This window comes from Canis lupus, chromosome 31, assembly GCF_011100685.1.
Source record: "Canis lupus familiaris isolate Mischka breed German Shepherd chromosome 31, alternate assembly UU_Cfam_GSD_1.0, whole genome shotgun sequence".
In the NCBI taxonomy this organism is placed as follows: Eukaryota; Metazoa; Chordata; class Mammalia; order Carnivora; family Canidae; genus Canis; species Canis lupus.
Window position 1 is genome coordinate 2,696,679 of NC_049252.1, and position 23,082 is coordinate 2,719,760.

The 23,082-nt window shown below is 34.4% G+C and overlaps 2 protein-coding genes across 4 annotated transcripts in view; one reads left to right on the forward strand and one right to left on the reverse strand.

Moving 5' to 3' along the window:
* CADM2 (cell adhesion molecule 2) overlaps positions 1–23,082 on the reverse strand; it is a 1,062,630-nt gene that overhangs the window by 472,208 nt on the left and 567,340 nt on the right. The gene's annotated exons all lie outside the window — the stretch shown is intronic.
* Positions 2,553–6,140, forward strand: LOC106558083 (60S ribosomal protein L6-like). The gene is made up of 2 exons (XM_038581162.1): positions 2,553–2,612; positions 5,234–6,140. The coding sequence occupies exons 1-2, from the start codon at positions 2,553–2,555 to the stop codon at positions 6,098–6,100; spliced, it is 927 nt and encodes a 308-aa protein (XP_038437090.1). The 3' UTR covers positions 6,101–6,140.

Genomic DNA, 23,082 nt, shown 5'->3' on the forward strand with positions numbered 1-23,082 from the left:
ATCATTTTATAAAAAAGCATGGTACTTACAAGAGAGAAGATATGTGTATTTGTTTAATATTTTACTTATTTATTCATGGGAGACACAGAGAGAGAGGCAGAGAGGTAGGCTCAGAAGATGTAGGCTCCCTGTGGGGTGCCTAATATGGGACTTGATCCCAGGACCCCAGGATTATGATCTAAGTCAAAGGCAGATGCTCAACCGCTGAGCCACCCAGGTGGCCAAGAGAAGATTTGTGTTATATCAACACACATAAAAGGATATTATGTATGTATGTATATAAATACATATATAGTAAGTATATCTATATTACATAAATTATATAAAATGTTATATATACATTTATATATGAAGCATGTATAATGTAATATATAAATGTATAGCATATACAAATTATATAAGCTGTATTCTATACCATATGCATAAACGTATATATTTATGAATCATACTATATTCTCTCTCTCTTTATATATATACACACATAAAACTGACTGACACAGGACCTCACCATTTTTAAGATGGCTTTTGGGAAATGCTGCTTTAAACTCATCTTTTAAAAAAATTATGAAGGTCAGGACTTTGAAAGAACCTATACGGTAAGAATTGAGATCTAATGTTTCCAAAATTGTTAGATATTCTTTGTTCTCAAATATGACCCTAATGTGTGACTTGAATCTGGCAGGTTCTTGAACCTTTCCTCAGCTATGAGGATTATGTGTCTGCAATTCTGGAATATTGCCGCTAGAGGCCAGCCTTCCTTGGGCAAATGATAAAGCAATGAACATTTTTCTCAAAGAAAATATCTTATTTTTATTTTTAAAAATTTTAAAAGATTTTATTTATTTATTCATGAGAGACACAAAGAGAGGAAGAGACATAGGCAGAGGGAGAAGCAGGCTCCATGCAGGGATCCCGATGCGGAAGTCCCTCCCAGGACCCTGGGATTATGACTTGTGCCAAAGGCAGATGCTCAACCACTGAGCCACCCAGGTGTCTCAAGAAAATACCTTTTTAATGAAAATAAATAACTTTACTGTTTATATAACTAGTTTTTATATATATGTTATGTTTTTAAAAGTTGACAACCTTACTGATATCCTAAGAACTTTATGTAATTCATTATCACTATAACAAGGTAAAACCATTTACTAAATGTTTTTTTTTTTTTTTTTTTTTGGCTAAGCACTTTCCACAAATTGTATTAAAACTCACAAAATTCTATAGAAAAGATACTCTAATTTCCATGTTATAATGAAGACACTAAGGTTCATAGAGGTTAAAAATGCTCAGGGCTCTTCATATTTTGATTTCTGTCTACATTTTGATGGTCATTTTGAATTCTCAGCTAATGCTATGCTGAATTATTTACAGTTTCTTGAAAATTCTCATCTCACATATGTGTACATGTTAGTTAAAAATACCTCTGCAATATATCTTCACTCAGTCTCCCTTTTCCTTACTCAACATTTTAATATCTTACTCTTCTACAACTGTCATCTCAAATCATATTTTCTGTGGGAGATCTATTCTGCATGCATAATCATGAAATTACATTCCATAGAGTTCTCTTAAGTCATTTTTCTATAGTAATGTTATCAAGTATGTAATCCCAGGCAATGAACATAAGCTATTTATACCATATGAAAAGATATGTACTATACTATCTCCTTTATCTTGCATGAAATTTACCAAACCATTAGATTATCTAGCTACTAACAATAATTTTTAGAGTATATTTTGGACGAGTTAAAGTCTTTTGGTTGAAAGAGTCTAAATGAAACTAGGTTAAGCCAAAAAAAAATGTATCCATACATGGAATTGGAAATTATGAGAATAATCTCATTTAAGCCCTGGCTAGATCCAGATACCCATGCTGCTTTCTTCATCAACAGTCGTATCTCATACTCAGGCTGGTGCAGGCTGGAAAGGAAAGACTGTTAACTGTTGAAAACTTAAATATCTTTATAGAAGACAGTTTTATAAAGAAAAAAAGTGATTCTCATCCCCCAGTATCCATTTAAATGCAGTGAGGAGCTCTGATCCTCCTTGGGTAATGGGTCTTCCATCTGAAGCAAAAAATGAGGTTTCATGATTGGCTAGGTCAGCGCCAGAGGTGCTTCTGTAACCAGAGATTTACAAAGCACACTAATGGAAAACTTCATCAAAACTATCTGGAATGACTGAAGGTTTCCCAATGCATAGAAAGGCTCCTACGGGCAGCCTGGGTGGCTCAGCGGTTTAGCGCCGCCTTCCGCCCAGGGCCTGATCCTGGAGATCTGGGATCGAGTCCCACGTGGGGCTTCCTGCATGGAGCATGCTTCTCCCTCTGCCAGTGTCTCTGCCTCTCTCTCTCTTTCTGTGTTTCTCATGAATAAATAAATAAAAATCTTGAAAAAAAAGAAATTTAAAAAAAGGCCCCTAATATAAAAAAAAAATTAAGAGGTATCTAACTAGAGATGCACAGCTAAGGAAATATATCATGCAACACAAGTTTTAACACTGAGTATATATTTTCCACTGCACATTTTATCAAGTTGCAATTTTTGTTTAACATGAGCCTATTTGAATATTTCTATGCTGCTAAAAGAGATGAAACAACTAAGCCCTTGAAGGTTAGTAAAGCTACGAGAAGCTGAACAGATTGTGAGTCTGTACATGATTCTGCCAGGGAACAGTTTTTGCAGATGATCTTGCCCTAGAGATATAACAGGAAAATATTCTTGTGACTATATATTATTTTACTATTTGGAACAGTGTAACATACTGACAATAAATGGACCTAAAACGAAGTAAATAAATCAAGTTGCTACAGGCAAAGCATACTTGCAGACTAAAATTCTCATTAGCAGCACAAAGCTAGAAGCCAAATTTTTGCTACCTTAGCAGCACCCTAGCCAGAGAGGCACTAATTAGACAAGGAGATAAACTGTGTTGCTAAAGCAAACCCATTCTTTGTTTATGATTAGGCACTGAATGACAGCACTGACCATCAAGATCCAAATTCCAGCTGTCTCATATAAAGAACAAGGGAACATCTATGACTTTTAGTCATAGACTAAAAGACACTTAGTCTTTTAAGACATAGACACTTGCCAGGCTGAGGACCGGAAATAGGGTCTTTGCTTGAACTGTAACTGGACAAAGTTTGACCTCAAATAGGTGAGGAATCAAGTAAAGTGAAACAGAGGGATGCATAAAATGATAAAATGAAATATTTCATGAATACACCAGGGCATAATCTGGAATAACCTTTAAGCACTGTAGACAGAAGATACTTTTTTTTTTTTTTTTAAGTAGGTTCCATGCCCAGCATGGAGCCCAACACAGGGCTTGAACCATGACCCTGATATCAAGACCTGAGCGGAGATCAAGAGTCGGACACCTAACAGACTGAACCACTTAGGCAACCTGACTATAAACAGCTTAGAACAGCAGAAACTGGATTTCAAAACTAGCACTTACTTCATGTGTAGATTACTATAATGAATTCTTAAGTGATATCATTGATGTGGTGGAAAATTATGGGAACTGGTTATTGTGGGTATTTCATAAAGACCAGTAAGGTAACATTAATAGTAACAGATATCCTGAGAAGGGTAAAGCAGGAAACAAGACCAGATCAACTCATAGGGTGTCAGTAAGCCACTATGTCACAGTTTTATTATACATACCTTAGATCTGGACACTAATGCAATTGCTTCGTTTTAAGAACAGGATATGTGCAAGAAAATTTACCTTCCCAAGACCACATATTTATATGAGATCATAACTTGTATTAGAATTTAAGAATTTCGGGATCCCTGGGTGGCGCAGCGGTTTGGCGCCTGCCTTTGGCCCAGGGCGCGATCCTGGAGACCCGGGATCGAATCCCATGTCGCGCTCCCGGTGCATGGAGCCTGCTTCTCCCTCTGCCTGTGTCTCTGCCTCATTCTCTCTCTCTCTCTGTGACTATCACAAATAAATAAAAATTTAAAAAAAAATCTTAAAAAAAAAAAAAGAATTTCAGGGACACCTGGATGGCTCAGTTGGTTAAGTTCTGCCTTCCACTGAGGTCATGATCTCAGGGTCCTGGGATTCAGCCCTGCATCAGTCTCCTTGCTCAGCTGGGCAGGGATTCTGCTTCTTTCTCTCCTGCTTCTCCCCCGACTTGTGTATATACTCTTTCTCTCTCTCTCTCTCAAATAAATAAATAAAATCCTTAAAAAAATAATTTACGAATTTCTAATCTGATGTCTTTATATTATACTGGTTGCAGACAATAGAAATACCATCATCACCAAAAACACACATATTTCTACATTATGTTATTACTGATACTGACACTTGGGTCTTGAATTACGCTATTATATTTTTGTCTAAAGACAATAATAACTTACTCGTTTCTGGCAAGGATGTCTTTTCTATTAAAATACATTATTTGCTAAAATCACTGCATTTTATGTATATTCCATTAGAGCACTATGTACAGTTAAATGTATGTACATCTTCATGCATAGCTTTAAAAAGCTATTTTAATTCATACATTTTTATAAAATTTTATAGCATGAAAATTCAAATTTTTGAAATAGAGGTCTACTAAACTGACTTGTTATTAGTTGCATGGCTAAGAGACACTGTGAAGTCAGCCTTGTCTTTGACATAGGCAATGTCAGAGCTCATTGCATACTATTGTCACTTCCTTGTCTGAAGGCCATGCCTCTCATTACCAGGGTCTGATGGCTGATGACTATAAAATATGAGCTCAACAGTACCTGGAAAGCAGACCTCCTTCACAAAATAGTCTCTGAGTTACCCTCAATGCCAGAAACTCATTTTATAGATAATATAATCTATCCACAACTAGAGAAAAGACTTATGAACCAAATATCTTTGGGACAAATAGCATATTAATTTGAATTCCCAACAAAACATGAGGAAAAATATCCTGGTCTATGATGTGATGTAAGAATTCAATCTACTATAGACATTTATCCATAAATACAGAACATAGAAATATGTACTTATAATCATCATTAATGAGATTTAACTGATTTTTAAGCATCAATTTATTTTTTTAAACTTCCTTTAAAGTTTTTTCCTTTAATGTTTAAGTTCACATATATGCACCCCAAGCTGACATTTTCCTAAATGGGTAGCCTACCAAATTTCAGCAGAAAAGAAAACTGTGTGGAGAACTATACTGTGAATTGTTTTAAGTATAAGAACCCGAGGCCACTCTTTTCCATCTTGCAAGGTGGCAGACGAAAAAGCCGAGAAGCCGGATACTAAGGAGAAGAAACCTGAAGTCAAGAAGGTTAATGCTGGTGGCAAGGCAAAGAAGGGGAACCTCAAGGCTAAAACGCCAAAGAAGGGGAAGCCCCACTGCAGCCGAAGCCCTGTCCTAGTCAGAGGAATTGGCAGATTTTCCCCATGGGCTGTGTATTCCAGAAAAGCCATGTACAAGAGGAAGTATTGGGCAGCTAAATCCAGGGTTGAAAAGAAAAAGAAGGAGAAGGTTCTTGCTACTGTTACAAAACCAGTTGGTGGTGACAAGAATGGTGGTACCCCAGTGGTTAAACTTCGCAAAACGCCTAGGTATTGTCCTACTGAAGATGTGCCTCGCAAGCTGTTGAGCCATGGCAGGAAACCTTTCAGTCAGCGTGTGAGAAAGCTGCGAGCTAGCATCACCCCTGGGACCATTCTGATCACCCTCACTGGGCGCCACAGGGGCAAGAGAGTAGTTTTCCTGAAGCAACTGAGCAGTGGCTTGCTACTTGTGACTGCACCTCTGGCCCTCAACCGAGTTCCTCTGCGTAGAACACACCAGAAATTTGTCATTGCCACTTCCACCAAAATTGATGTAAGCAGTGTGAAAATCCCCAAACATCTCACTGATGCTTATTTCAAGAAGAAGAAGCTGCATAAACCCAGACACCGGGACGGGGAGATTTTTGACACAGAGAAGGAGAAATACGAGATTACAGAGCAGCGCAAGGTTGATCAGAAAGCTGTGGACTCGCAAATTCTGCCAAAAATCAAAGCTGTTCCTCAGCTTCAGGGCTACCTCCCCTCTGTGTTTTCTCTCACAAATGGAATTTACCCTCACAAATTGGTGTTCTAAATTTCTTACAAAGAACCTAATTAAACAACTGATCCATTAAAAAAAAAAAAAAAAGAATCAGAGGCCATAATTCTATTTCACTAAGCTTTATAACTCAGCTGAAGAAAGCCACATTAAGGAAAGGAATTACATAAAATGAGAACACTTGGCATAAATTATTAACATCTTGAAAGTACATTCATATGGATAATTTATTAATTTAATGTTCTTACTTTGAAGATTCATCAGTAAAATTATTAGAATTTTATGTCAAATGAAAGTCTTTTCATGGGATCCTTACTACAGAATAGTACAAACAGAAGGACAGGGAAACAGATTCTGTGCAATAGATGGGAATTCTCTTTTCTAGAGCAGCTTATCAGCCCCTTCAGGCAAAAGTCCACAACCATCAGCTTTGCATAATAAATAAAGGTAACAATAAGAATGATCATGCTACTGATATTTAATTATTCTTATAATAAAATTAAAAATTCTCAGGAACTCCTTTTAAATGTAACTCACGTATCTGTTTTCTGAGCTGCAACTCTCACTTTTCAACAGTATTCCATACCTGATTAGATTCACACAGAATCTTGGCAATACTTTCACTGGAAGATGATGTAGAAGCTAAATTAACAAATAATCATTTACTCTTCCAAAACAAGTTTTTTTATAAATTTATTTTTTATTGGTGTTCAATTGGCCAACATATAGCATAACACCCAGTGCTCATCCCATCAAGTGCCCCCCTCAGTGCCCATCACCCAGTCACCCCCACCCCTGCCCACCTCCCCTTCCACCACCCCTAGTTCGTTTCCCAGAGTTAGGAGTCTCTCATATTCTGTCTCCCTTTCTATTATTTCCCACTCATTTTTTCTCCTTTCCCCTTTATTCCCTTTCACTATTTTTTATATTCCCCGAATGAATGAGACCATATAATGTTTGTCCTTCTCCGATTGACTTATTTCACTCAGCATAATACCCTCCAGTTCCATCCACATCGAAGCAAATGGTGGGTATTTGTCGTTTCTAATGGCTGAGTAAGATTCCATTGTATACATAGACCACATCTTCTTTATCCATTCATCTTTCGTTGGACACCGAGGCTCCTTCCACAGTTTGGCTATTGTGGACATTGCTGCTAGAAACATCGGGGTGCAGGTGTCCCGGCATTCCAAAACAAGTTTTATTAATTTCCAGATTTGTGGCAATAGATTCTATCTGTAATGGAAGAACTCAGAATTCTATATTTTCCCTTAGATAATGACAACCATCTCTAATAATGTAAGCTATATCCAATCACTTTGTTAGGTTATGTACTTTTTGATACTCTAAGTCTGAAAATCAGTTTTTTTTAAGTGCTATCTATTTTTTACCTCACAAAAATATATCATATGCCTCAGAAAAAATTTATATCAGCACTTAGGGAACTTTAATAATACAATATAGACATTAAGAGTACTCCATGTGTCTACAAGACTGAAGCTAAATATATCTCATAATTTACATTGTCGAAATCTATTAGTTCAGCTCCTTAAAGAATAATTTTATTTCTTTTTGATTCTTCACATTAATTTTTATATATTAGGCTTTCAGAAACTTATTACTTAGGTTTTGTAAACTATTTCCATTATAATACTGGGTACCCTCTCTGGTAGCCTCCATCTTCATGTGCATTAACTATAAACTCATGTTTATTTAGGCTTCTGTTGTGACTACAAAAGTTTCTTCAAAGTCAATAGAAATGATCTGTCAGATATTTGAAAGATAGTACATAAGCAGATTGTCAAATAAATATGTAGACTGAAAGATATATCAGGAGTTATCTTTTTAAAATAACTATTCTGAATTTTCAAATTAATCTGTCAAATCTTCAAACAACACTCATAAAAGCAATCTAACTTAAAGGATAATCACCAAACATTTATGTTACATAATTGTTCTCTGAATATCAGTTATGTATAACAAACTGTGTTCCCATATAGCAGGGTCACTTTGTCACTGGAGATTAAAGGAAATGTCCTTTGAATTAGACTTAATCAACTCACTTTAATTTGTCAAACTAGAATTGTCTAGAAATATTGAATAACATCTTTGCAAGACTGTAAGATTCTCTCAGAAATCCCTCTTAACCCTCATTGCCAAGTCATGGATCAAGTCTTTCTCTCCAACATAAATCACTGCAATACATTTCTAAGTAACATCATTGACTCAAGTTTCTCCCATTTCCTTCCATCTTCCACATAGTTGCCATCAGAAAGCTTCTTCTTCTAAAACACTGATGGGACCAAATCATCCACTTTTAAAAAACTATAGTGGCATGACACACCTACCAGAATGACTAAAATTTAAAAAAATCAACAACACAAAATCTTGACAAGGATTTGGAGAGACTGGATAACTCAGATATTGTAGGTGAAAATCTAAATGGTTCAGCCACTTTGTAAAACAATTAGTTTCTTATAAAGCTAAATATGCATCTATGACATGAATCATCAATTGCACTGCTGGGCATTCATTCCAGAGAAACAAAAACATATTCTCACAAAATCCTGTATGCAAATGTTCATAACAATTTTATCCATAATAGCCAAAAACTAGAAACAACCCAGAAACATGCAATGGCTGAATGATTAAATACATATATTATATTCTTTTTTTTTGGTAAAGATTTTATTTATTCATTAGAGAGAGAGAGCAAGTATGAGTGATGGCTGGAGGGACCGAGGGAGAGGGTGGGGGGAGAGCCAGACTTCCTGCTGAGCATGGAGCCAGATGCAGGCCTCAATCCCAGGACCCCAAGATCATGACATGAGCAAAGTCAGATGCTGAACCAACTGAGCCCTGCAGGCACCCCCACTATATTATATTCTTACAATTGAATATGAGTCAGTGCCCAAAAAGAACAAACTATCGATACATACAACTTGTATAGATCCAAGGGAATTAGGTTGAACGAAAAGAATCCAAACAATTGCAAAAAGTTCATATAATATTATTTATGATTCTATTTTTTTAATTTTTAAAATATTTTATTTATTTATTCATGAGAGAGAGAGAGGCAGAGACAGGAAGAGGGAGACGCAGACTCCCTGCAGGGAGCCCAATGCAGCACTCCATCCTAGGACCCCAGGATCATGACCTGAGCCAGAAGCAGACACTCAACCACTGAGCCACCCAGGGGCCCCTCCATTTATTTTTTTTAAGATTTATTTATTTATTTTAGAGGGAGAGAGAGAGAGAGAGAGAGGGAACATGAGCAGGGGGAGGAACAGAAGGAAAAGGAGAGAATCTCAAGCAGACTCCCTGCTGATCTCAAAGCCCATCATTGGACTCTATCTCACCACCCTGAGATCATGACATCAGGAGTCGGGCACTTAACTGGCTAAGGAACCCAGCTGCCCCGATTTATGATTCCATTTAAGTAACATTTATTAGTGATAGTGGGGGATCAGGAATAGTAGTAGAGGCAAGGTGAGGCAACACCAGGGATCCTTCTGATAGAATCATACCAATAATTGTGATCTTGGAATCTGGTTTTGCAAGATATTATAATTTTATTATTTGTTTTCTAGTTCTGGGATCCTTGGATGTTTAAACATTATTTGCTATATGTTAAAATTTCACATGAATATATAAATATCTCAGAAAGAAAAATTTGATTAAGACAAAAAAATGATTTCAGACTTTTTGAAGAAAGAAGTACAAACTCCTCAAAATTACAAAGAAGGACATGTAGGATATGGCCTTCAGACATTTTTTATCCTCATCACTCTTTACATGTTCTGATTTCTTTCCTTACCTTTACCCTGCAGTCTATACTTCAAACGTTTATCTGTGTGAAGTTTCTTTCTTACACCACTCTTGTATTATTAAACAATGTGAATTGTGGTCTTTTTCTGTGCTTTCTATCATTTCCAGTGAACTATAAGGACACAGTTTCTGCCTACAGCCTTTCCTCTCTTCTCTAAAATAATACATACCAACAAACATTTGCACTTTAGCCATCAGGAAGGAGAGAAAAGAAATTAAGCAAAATCAGGGAGTGTATTTTTCTCTATGAAGGTTGTATAGTATATAATCTAGTTGTGGAGGAAAAATAAATCTAAATTTTAATTTGTTTATTATCTGTGTTCTACTAAAAATTATTTACATTTGGCTCAAAATACATGCAATATACTAATTTTAAACATACTTTTAGAAAGTAAGAAAAATGTGTTAAAAGGAAAAATAAGTAAAAGTATATTGCTCACATGTTGCATTGTGCTCACCTATAGGGGGCATAATTCATAATGTATACAATCATGCCTGAGGAAGCTTACGCACAATATGTTTAACCCCTTTTTTTAAAAAAAGACTTTATTTATTTATTCATTCATTCATTCATTCATTCATGAGAGACACAGAGAGAGAGAGAGGCAGAGATAGGAAAAGGGAGAAACAGGCTCCATGCAGGAAGCCTGATGTGGGACTCGATCCTGGGACTCCAGGGTCACACCCTGAGCCAAAGGCAGACACTCAACCACTGAGAGACCCAGGCATCCCATGTTTAACCTTTCTAAGTACCAAGCACTATTTTTTGTGCTTTATGTGTCAGCCAATTTAGTCACCAATACTACCCTGTGAGATAGTCATTATCTTCTTTATACATGAAAGAAATTGAGGGTCAAAGGAAGAATGTGACATACCTGGGATGCAAACTGAGGACTACCTGATTGCCAAGGGTATACATTTAACCCTCTAAAAATAAAAATATATTTTGATTCCTAGGAGTCAATTCAAAGAAAACAGTCAATTAAAAAGTCATAGTTGTTCATTACATAGAATAAAGTTGTTTATGAAAACCATACATGCCCCTGAAACTGAGGACAGTGGTTAATTTTGCCTGTTTTAATAGAAAGGCCAACATGAAAACAATGGTCAGCATACAGCAAGAGCATCCTTGTCATTTTCAAATTCCAACTAACCTGGTTATCAAATGGGACTGCATAGATTTCTTGCAAGAGCTGGAAGTTTAGAATCCTTACCTCAACTAAACTGAAAGCAAAAATTTAACACATTCAGATTCTATGATACTGAGCTGAAGTTCTAAAATGTGAGTCATTAAGGTAAGATGCTTTCCTACCCAATTTGTCCTACGGCCTGATTATAGTTGAAAGTCTCAAGTCTAGCATGCATGCTGAATCTCCACTAGCAGAGAGTACTTTTTCTGAGCACTGTCTTGGGTCAAGACAGACACCGTACATTTTATTTGTTTGAAGCTGTGACTGTTTGAGTATGACTTCCTGTAGATTGCTTCTCTACGTAAGTATTAGAACATTTCCAGAAATAGTTTTATAATGAGTCCATCTATTCCCCAGTTACTACACACATACACACACACACCTAAGTCATAATTTAAAGTAGCATATCTCCATAAGATATTATGAGATAGATAGATATAAGATATAAGATAGATATTTGCCCATTAGCCAGTTTCCAGTTTTTTCTAGAAAGAAATGTATTATTTAGGCATTAATATTACACATGAATCTAAATAAGGGTGGTAAGTTTATATACACTCAACTCAAAATGCAGGAAATAAATGTTCAAACTCAAGTTAACTTTCACAAGGAAAAGCAATGATCAGAGGTAAAATTCAATTTATATAGTTGATTTTTAAAAATACATTTCTAGTTACTTATATTTTACTTCATTAAATGATTCATTTTTCACTTGCCTTTTGGTTGCTTGAGACTTTAAATGAGATTTAAAAGAGAAGACGCTGTCAGGGTGAAACCATGTATATATATTGAGTGGACAGATTATTTTTGGAGTGAGGGAAAAAAGTAGAGAAAGTTTTTCATAACTTAAAATATATGTCAAGGGAATTTGATAGGTTCATAAATTGGTTCTCAAGTTTTAAGTCTGATAATTCATCAATCACCTTTGAGACATAAATAAAATGCATCATTTCTTATTTTGTACCCTTATTACTGACAATTTTTGATGGGATTTTATGTAGAAGCTCTTTAAAAAAATCCTTGGAAACACATACAACAAATTTTTTTGCTATGTATATTTATGCAATTGTTAGCCATTTGCAAAATTAAGTTTTGGAAAAATTTTCAAATAATAATTTTGATTAGTTAACAAAATGAAGTATTAAGCAATTTTTTCCTAAAAGCATTGAAGTCTTACTAGCATTCAAATGTCATTATACAATTCAAGAGAGATTTGGAGAGAGATGGCTTGCTACAGCCATTCCTTGCTAAACCTATTTCCTTTTAAACCCTATTTTAGTGGTCATTCAACTACTTATGCATAGACAACTTGGAGTCCTTAAACCTAAATAAATAAATAAATAAATAAATAAATAAATAAATAAATAAATGTTACGTAAAAAAGAATTTAAATATGGATGGGTTTTGAAATTCTTTAAATGTACATTTATTCTTAAAACTGTAAATAATATTTAATTTCATGTAATCCTCAACTGAAATTTTTCTAGTGTATACTCTCACCGGATTTTCAAAAGATAGGAATGTTTTATTATCCCTATCTTAGAGCTGAGTAGACACTGTTTTCTCCAAGTTTACACATCTAATAAGTAGTCGTTTGAAATCTGAATTTTTGTTGTTGTTTAGGGAGAGTAGAGATACGATCACAAAAAGAGATGAGCATTTTTTAAAAAAAATTTAAAGATTTTTATTTATTTATTTATTCATGAAAGACACACAGAGAGAGCGAGAGACAGAGAGACGCAGGCAGAGGGAGAAGCAGGCTCCATGCAGGGAGGCCGACGTGGGACTCATCCCAGGTCTCCAGGATCAGGCCCTGGGCTGAAGGCGGCGCTAAACCACTGAGCCACCCAGGCTCCCCTCGCCCCACCCCCAAGATGAACATTTTTTAAATTGAGATTATTGGGGGGTATAAAAAAGTGGCATATATCAAATATAATGATTTTACTCAAACAATAAGCAATTTTGTGTTTTAAAGTGGTTTCATTTATCTCATTAATAATCGCCATAATTTTTAAGTCTAAAAGGTACCCTGAAGATGTAGCATTCCTTCAGCAGACACTATTAGCAAATGTCACATTGCAGTTTTCTTCATATGTAAACAGAAGCCTCAGGAGACAAAGATGAAACTTCTTACATGAAAGATTATACACTCTAAATGTCAGTCTCTTCAAATACTCGAAACTCTTCTCAAAGATAGTTAATGCAAGTAGCTTAAAATGTGCTTCAAATTACATTTGAAAGTATTTTTTTCTTCTAGACAAACAGGTTGGCAGATATATACACAAGTGACAAAGCCAAACAACTCTATGAGCAATTATAAACAATGCTATTCAATGAGCATAAACAGAAAAACTCCATGAGGTATAAATAAATTGGCATGATACCATCTGCGATTAAGAACACCATAACCCAGCTAATTGCTTTTGTTCATGATGGCTAGTGAATTTTTGTCCACGTCCTAAAATTGCCAGATGTATCCTGATTGGCATATGTTAGATTTACACACATCTGAGACTTTGAGCTACAAACATCTTGTGTCTCTATAGAATATTTATCTTATATCTCAGCACTTTTCAGTGGAATAACAACTATTCAACATATAGTTCCCATTCCAGTCCACATTTAGAAGACAGTTATTTCTTAGGTGAGTTATTTCTCAGCATCCTAAGGTAGTTTTCATTTTTTAATCATGAATTGGTCCACCAGTATACTTGTTACATATTTTGCTCCTCCCATTCTATAATTTATAATATCTAAGTATTTAAATCTATATCTTTTTAAAGAACTCATTGATGTATTTTCCTGGCTTACAGAAAAAACATACAAGGATGTCTGTTCAAATTATTTCTAGTGAACACACATAGAAATACACGATTTGATGTCCTGAGAATAAATTCATTACATATCTTACTACCATTGCATAAAGTGTAGAATTAAGATTCTATAAACCTAAAATCAAGCGACAGACTCTATAAATATTAATAAAGGGATAAGACCGCAAAGTATCAGTCATTCATTATCTGAGTTAACTCCACCCTTTTGATGATGGCTCATGGAATACATTCTCCCATAGGACTTCTCATCTCCTTGAGACATATAGACATATCTCATCTCTAAGATTTCTGTTCTATAATTATTACCATTAAAGCCAATCTCTTTCAAGAGAAAATGCATAAGAATGTGAACATACTTAATGCCATAGAATTCTACACTTAAAATGGTAAATATTATTCTATGTATATATATACATGTATATACATGTATATATATTATGTATATTAACCACAATAAATATAATGTAATCAAGAAAGGGAATACACAACGCTTTCTAAATTATTTACATGCAAAGTGCACTTAATAGATTTGAACAACTAAGTTTTTAGAACAACACTCAGCAATGTTAATAGGGACAAAATACTTATTGAGGCTTGAAATTATTTACACTCCAATTGTAAAGACAAAAACAAAAAAAATTAAATGAAATTCAGGGAAGGGTATTGTTAAAGTATTTTGGGGTCATATTAAAGATTTGAATAAATAGAAGGCACCTGTGCTTTAAGAACTAGGTTTTGTTGGTACAGAAATCATATTTATAGTAATGAGGGAGGTCCCATTCTCTTTCCTTCCCAGCTTATATGGTGCCTCTGCAATTGTCACATATAAAAGTCCTTTGGGATCAACCATTTATGTAGAAGATTTTAGCTACTAGCTTTATTTTCCATTGTCTCTGTGTCTGTGGGTCCATATGTAAACAAAGATCTTGACTCAAAGTCTTGGAGTTCTCCCTTTTTAAAATTTCACAGAAAAATGAAAATTGCCATTGGAACCTACTTGTGAATTCTAGTGGCCCTGTATAGATCCGGGATTTTGTACAAGGGATCATGCTGGCTTGTACATAGATGTCAAGAAAATTGAAATAGCACTCATCTATATACAGCTCCCTCCCAGTAACCACCCCACCACCCATACAACTCTTTTTCAAACAACTTTACTTGTTCTAATAAGGGGAAACAAAACTAGTGGTTTTCTTCTTATCTTGAAACTATGAATACACTTCTATTTCATTCTACTAGATCCGGTGTGTTTCACATTGCAAAAAGTCAGTCCTATCAGTCTTACTGCAATTTTACTCGACTAAGATTTGTCATGCCTTGTTTTAAAGTATTTACATTTTTTTTTATTAAATTGCAACTAGATGTAGGTTTTAAAGATACGGCTTCATTCTAAAGATTTATTTGAAAATAAATATATATGGAATGCATAGCTTACATCCTTAGGATACTCCAGTGTCTCTTTTATTTGTATTATTTTTGTCTCTTTATAATTTAATAATATCAATTGATTAGTTCAATTTTGGTCTCATGCTGCAACTAAATAATCTTTTTCCCCCCTGCAAAAATCTCCCATCCTTGCAACATGTGGAATTATTTTCTAAGTCATAAAAGTTCTAAAATGGTGGTATTTGACTCAACATCAAATTTCCACTTTAATCTACTTATTCAACTCCTGAAAATCAATACCACCATAAGCAGATTTTACTGCAGGTACTCTGCCAAATTTGATACTGTTTGAATGAATTTTATGTGACATTGTCCTCTTAACCCCAACAGAATTTCCCATTTTTAATAATTTATCAAGTTCATTTTCTAGGTGACTTTTACATTCTGGCACAGTCGCTTCGCCTAATAATTTTCTAATAAATAGAATCTTATTTTCCCACGTGATACGTACGGGAGCATCCGTTTCAATTTATAAATTGAGCAAGATGATAGAAACCAAATGTTATGGTATGGTGCTGTGTTTATATTTCAAGAAAACTGATTAGACAATATAAGGACATTATTGCCTTTCCTGTACAATGACTTTCTGCAATAAATGTTATTAAGTCACAAGTTAGATGCTTCTGAACACTGGATAGCTTTGTGATGAAGAATAACATGGATACTGGCATAGACACACGTGGACAAGTCTCTAAAATGGGGAAGGCGAACGGATTTGGGCAAGGGGTATAGTATCACAGAAGCAAAGTACAGTAAAATATTTTGTTGGCTATCTCATACATCTCTTCCTCCTTTAATCACAGGAAAAAAAAATAAATAGAAGGACAAGATGAGTGTGTCTATATCTTAGATCAAGCTATAAATGTGGAGAAAAGTGTATTTTTCCTAGGAAATTAATAAAAATGGAACTAGCAACCGTTAAGATTCTGCTATGTGTTAGGAATTATGCTAAACACGTCATGCATGTCTTCGATTCTTTTTTTTTTTTTTAAGATTTTATTTATTTATTCATGAGAGAGAGAGAGGCAGAGACACAGGCAGAGGGAGAAACAGGCTCCATGCAGGGAGCCTGACAGGGGACTCAATCCTGGGTCTCCAGGATCACACCCTGGACTGAAGGTGGCGCTAAACCACTGGGCCACCCGGGCTACCCATGTCTTCTGATGCTAAGTAGTAATTTTACAGTTAACAGTCATGAAATGGCTCATAAGACTACTAGTCAAACTCAAGTCCAGATGTTTTTTTATTTCATATTCCTACGAACCTATGTATTTTTAGGCAAAGAACCTAACTTTTGCTTAGTGAACACTACCCTGCTTCACGTACCAAGGTTGACATAAATTTATGGAAATGTCTTCAGCTTTACTAGACCTCTATTCTTCACCTATAATCTGAGATGAATGTTTCAAAAAAATTTTTTCAGATTTTTCTGGATTATTATCTCCCTTTTCAAAATGATGTTATTCTTTTTTGCTTCCTGCTTTTGATCAGTGAAAAATGCCACTTCTCTAAAATTGTATACCTGATATAAGTAAAAAGCAAGGTATTTAGTAAATTGGAGTAGAGTCTTTAAACTCTAAATGTCTTGCATATTGTTTACTTTTAAACACTTAGCACTCAACACAATGTCCGTCCATAAAAAAGAAAAGGACTGGTGTAATATATTTTCTTTGAATGAAGGAACAGATGAACAGATGGTTTTGTTCATGGCTGTATTCTCACTGCCTTTAACAGGAGGTGGTAAATAGAAGGCACTCAAAAACACTTGACTTCCTCCTGTGCTGAACTTTTAAGCAACTTTACGTAAGTCAAGGTCCTATTACTATGGAAGATCAAATAGGGATATGTAAGATATGCAAATAAGAAAATATGGGAAAATGTTTACATTTGATGTTGGGGCTGGGTCCATGAATGACCGCCATATTATTTTCTGTACATTTTAAAGTTTAATTCTTTTATAGGCTAACCTGTCTGAATAACTATCCACTCAGAACTAATAGAAATAAGTAACAAACCACAGCAGTTTGGTGACTGAGAGTTGAGAACATTGGTCTATGATCAAAACAGGAGGGAGTAAAAGAAATGCCTTGTGGAGAACAGGAAGGAAAACATCCTGTACCTGCACAATGCAGCCTTTGAATTGGCACTCTTTACTTTCAATTTCAGCACTGACTCTTCAGTCCTTCCAATTTCCTCCACCAGGTGTGTCTGCCTCTCGAGTGGCAACAGCTCCCATAGCGGCACTTTGGTATTTGGCAGTCACAGCATAAGAAATTAGCTAACCGCTTGAATCTGGGTCTTTTTTTTTTTTTTTTTTTAATTCATTCTTTCTTCCCTGTATGTTTTTAAAGCAACATTTAGTACTTCAGCTCCATCCTTGGCAACTTGTATCTTGCTTGAACCACCATCAATAACAGTATTAACACAAAGCAACTAATGCCAGAAACTCAGGTTCTGTGGCATCAGTGGCCTTGCTAGTCATTGAGCCAGGGCACCTGCTGCTGGTGCAGAATCAGGCTGTTGATAAAAGTGTAATCCCCTCATGGTTCATTTGACAGCAGCTGCAGGCATGTAGGAATGTTTCATGCAAAGAGTGAAGATATTCCCAGGAATTTTTTTCTATAAGCTCTCTTCTACATATCCTTAATCCATAAACAATCACTTTTATGCATTTCAGAACTAGCAGAGAGGTTAAGTCTCCAAACTGGAACTATGATTCAAAGAACTGCTTCTCATTTCCAAGACACGTTAGCTGTCAACATAGACATGTTTATGTTAATTTCTTTAGGGAGGCTTATAAGGAGGTGCCTGGAGCAAACTTTCTCTCAGGTGAGAAACACTAATCTGATAATTTCTTCGTTCCTTAAACTTTTAGTTTAAATTAATAATCTCATTAAAACAATTGCCATCACTGAATGGAGTTTCCCTCTACCTACTTTCTAGCAAATCTTGGTTTGTTTTTAGACATAACATAAGTGCAGCTTGAATTGTTGCTGCAGAATCATGGCCTAGGTAATATAAATAATTTTATTAAAAAATATATGTTTGTTCTCAATGCTTAACTTGAACTTCTATTAAGAAAACTGCTAAAAACACATATAGTAAATGTAAATATAGTAAAATATAGTAAATGAAATATATAGTCAATATATAATGAAATATATAGTAAATATAGTAAATATTTCCTCACTAAACCTGTCTGATGGAAACAAGCTGTGACTTATGAATTTGTTAATATAGATTAATTTAGGAGCTTAATAAGACATTAATAGGCCATGTTACCATAAAACACAGACTACATTCTGATAAAATGGGAAGAAACCTAGGAAGATAGGCCATTGCCATTAGGAACTTGAATAAAAAAATGTACAGGATCTTATGTTTATCAAAGTAGCTGCCTTTTTTAAACACAAAATAAAAATCTAAAAAAAATAATTTATGTTAAGAGTAAGAATGTTACCAACTATGATTTAGATAAAACGTTGATGCATATATGTGCTTATATTTGGTATTTATTTATACCAGATAGGTTCATGAATATATAATTTATAACATATGACATAACAGATAAAGAAATCCAGAGTAAAATTCAAAAGACTTTAGAAAAGAGACTCTTGCTATTTGAAAGGTATTTAAAAATACTTGAGAAAGTGTATGCATAAACAAAAATATCATGGCCCAAACAAAGATAATTTAATCTAACTCTCATATAATCAAATGCATACTTAGCAGTCTTTTCTTTGGCCTTTACAAATGGTTTTGGCTTGCTGTCTGTTGAAGAAAATCCATTTCTGGCAAAGGTTTTATACACAAGAGATCTAGTTTATTTTGATAAAATTAAAATTTAAAGACCACTTCTCTCCATGATTGTTTTGGTGCCTGTAAGACTTCCAAATGAAGGAGACGCTTTAAACATATGGATGGGGTTAAGATGCCATCTGTACCCTGCATGGGACCTCATACATACTAAATATTGGGATAGCTTTTCAATCAACACTTCTCCAAACTGAAAAGTAGAAGAAGCAGACACTTAAGCTTTGGTTATAAAAACTTAAGTCACTGTTAACAAACAGATGCAAGGATATAATTGACAAGTACACATTTACATAGCAGATATTCTAGAAAATGTTACTGTGGAAAACTGATGGGATTATCAGAACCATAAATTTATGTCTGCTGAATTATAAATTAACTCATTGTATACTTAATAAATTGCCTGGTAAGATAAAACCATCATCCTACTAACTATCTTGGTATGATATTTTGAAAGAAATTTTGAAAAGAAAATTCATTCTACATATTATTCATCAACATCATTATTACTACTTATTTTCTATTCCCCAAATAGAGGCTTTTATGTTAGCCAAAGTTTTGTTTTGTTTTTTTAAAGATTTTATTTATTTATTCATGAGAGACACAGAGGGAGAGAGAGGCAGAGACACAGGCAGAGGGAGAAGCAGGCTCCATGCAGGGAGCCCGAGGTGGGACTCGATTCCAGGTCTCCAGGATCATGCCCTGGGCTGAAAGCGGCGCTAAACTGCTGAGCCACCAAGGCTTCCCTAGCCAATGTTTGCTGCAAACCAAAGTTAATCCATCTTTAGTTTAATGTACAAAATTTAGATGCAAAACAATAAAGTCAGACTTTTTCCTCCAGTAATATTTGTATTATTTATAATAATTTGAATCTATCTGATGGGCAGCACATGAGCATATGAATTCCTGGTAAAGATTGCTGTGGAATTGAGAAACAAAAACAGCACAATTCCTTTCTCTCTCTCTCTCTCTCTCTCTCACACACACACACACACACACACACACTCAGACATCAGAGAAGTGTTTATGGTCTGCATTCCTTTTTTTTTTTTTATATAGTCTGTATTCTTAAGGTCAAATTAGAATTCATTTTATGAACAGAAAAATAAATACGAGAAGTACCTAAAAGGCATGCAATCTGCTCCTTTTCCTTAGTTTTCAAATGTTTTGTCTCAAAACTGGCTTTGCATTTATGTATGTATTTATGCCTATGGGATTAAGCATGAAACTGAATTTTGAGTAATACTATCATCATAACGATAGTGAAATAATTTCTTATGGGGCATAAAATCTTGTGGCCAGGGAACATGGGATGCAGGATGAGGAATGGACTCAGTAATAGATTAAGTATTCTCAAAATGCCTGCAAGACGCAGAATGAGCATCTATTTATTTGTAGCTCACTTTCCTATAACCAGTGAATCATTTTGTGTTGTCAAAATACTCAAAAACACAAAACTGTTGTTACAATAAATACTTCAGTTGTATTCATGGTTTCATTTTCCTTTATGAAAAACATAGGGAGGAGTATATTTTGTATTTAATCCTTAAACAGAACCACAAATTGGGTTTTACACTAGTGATAATTATACTTAATTATGTTTGATTTTGCTAAGAAACTCCTGTTCAGAAATGAAAAACAAAATAAAGGAATAAATTGAACAGGGTAAACACCAATTTAAAGTTTTGTATTATTTTGAAAAATTGAAAGTCTACTATTTCAGTCATTGTTGATTATCATTTTATTTTCATTCCTAATTCCATTCTCTGATCTCTGTCCTCTCTAAATTCACAAGTAGCAGAGATAATTTTCATCTTAGTTGCAATACTGACACACATGTGTGTATGCATTTGTATGTTGTTTTTAACCCAATTTTTAATTTTTATTTATTTGCATTTATCACCTTGGCTCATTCTGATAGGAAACCTTGAGGCAATAAGGTAAATGTGACTGTAATATAATTTTCCCCTCCCTTCTCTAAAAGGAAAAAAAGAATGAACTTGTTGATTTACAACTCTCTATCTCACTCTGCACTGATCTGTTTTTCTAGTTTCTGCTATGCAGTCACAAGGTTACCACAAAGTGACATGAAAATGGTATTAAAATAATAAAGCCAATAATTCAGAGTAAATGGTTTAGGAGTCCTGCTTGAATACCTTTCAAATTCGTTCATGAATAAAGAACCTTATTTTATTGGACTAAATATATTGTCAAAATCTAGAAATTTATTCACATTGACACTGTGAATTATTTTCTAAGTTCAGTAATTTTGATGCCTGTCTAGATTTGTAAATCACCATAGAGTTGCCTAAGCATGCACAGGATATTATGTACATTGTAAAATGATCAGTAAATGATTTCCTGTACTGTTGTTCTTAATGAGAGAATACAAAGTTATTCAGAAAGCTACACTTGTGAAATAAATCATTTCTCTGCTGACCTAAAGCAATCTGTACTTTCTCTCAATTGAGTTGGAGAACATTAAGGTTTTGAGGGAAGTTTCAAGATTTAAATAATTGCTACTACTATTGTAAATTGCATGGCTTTTACAAGTTATTTATATTACATAATTCTTTTAATTTACTTTAAGACATTGTGAATGGTAACACTGTTTCAGGTAAATCTATGGATATATAAAAAGTTACTCTATAGTTTTTGAGGTTATATTTTTCATGTATACAAAACTATGTTTATATGAATAGGTCTAAAATATATTACTGACAATATTAGTTATATTTGGGGGCTTAGTCTAGGTCTTAGTTAAATACTAAACTAAAATATTTAAATATTAAATATTAAAATGTGTAAATATTAAAAAACATTTTAAATATAAAATATTTCAAATATCTTTCCAAATTACAAAATAAAAGTTACAAACCATACCATAACCTAGATGTGTTTATTTGTTTATTTATTTATATCACATAATTATACATACATATTTATTTATTTTGTTGTGGTTAATAAAGAATAATTAAAATGACAGTGTATGAATCCTGTCCTATGTGTAACTTTGGAGAATTGTTTTAAAATATCTTGGGAAACAAAGAACAATCTAAATGTCTACTCAAAAGGTAATAAGTAAAAAAAAAAAAAAGGAAATAAGTTATTTCTAGGTCTCACATAATTTAATTTAAACATTTTTCTAGCAAAAATACTGAACAATTTAAAGGTATAACATACTGTTAGGGTACAAATTCAAATAATGCCAAATTTCAAGGTAGATTCATTTTCTTCCTGTTTTCATGCATATTATCTTAAAACATAATTATTTTTGGTTATATGAAGTATCTTTTTTTTTTTTAAGATTTTATTTATTTATTCATAGACACAGAGAGAGAGAGGCAGAGACACAGGCAGAGGGAGAAGCAGGCTCCATGCAGGGAGCCCGAGGTGGGACTCGATCCCGCGTCTCCAGAATCACGCCCTGGGCTGAAGGAGGCACTAAACCGCTGAGCCCCCTGGGCTGCCCAAGGTTATATGAAGTATCTTTAAGTCAATTTGAATCACGCTGAAAGATGACAAATACTAATAGACACCCCATCTTCTTTTCCTTGTCATTATTTTTGTCAGTATCTAGACCAAAGTAGTTATTTTGAATCAAGAATAACAGCATCTAAAATCTTATGGAAAAAGCATTACCTTGCGTCGTAAATGCCAAGCAAGAATCGGGAAGTGTGATGAAGCAGCGTAGATCTTCAAATGCACTGGCAAAGCCACATTCCCACATGCTAGTGTAGTATAAGCCACTTATAAAATACTTTTTGTACATAAAAATACTCATATAATTTGTATAATTGCTTTCCTAAATGACTTACCTAACTCTACATTTTACGTTACATGAAGAGACACAGCAAAAGACTGGCATACTTAGATTTTTTTTTTTTTTAAATAAAATAATCAGATT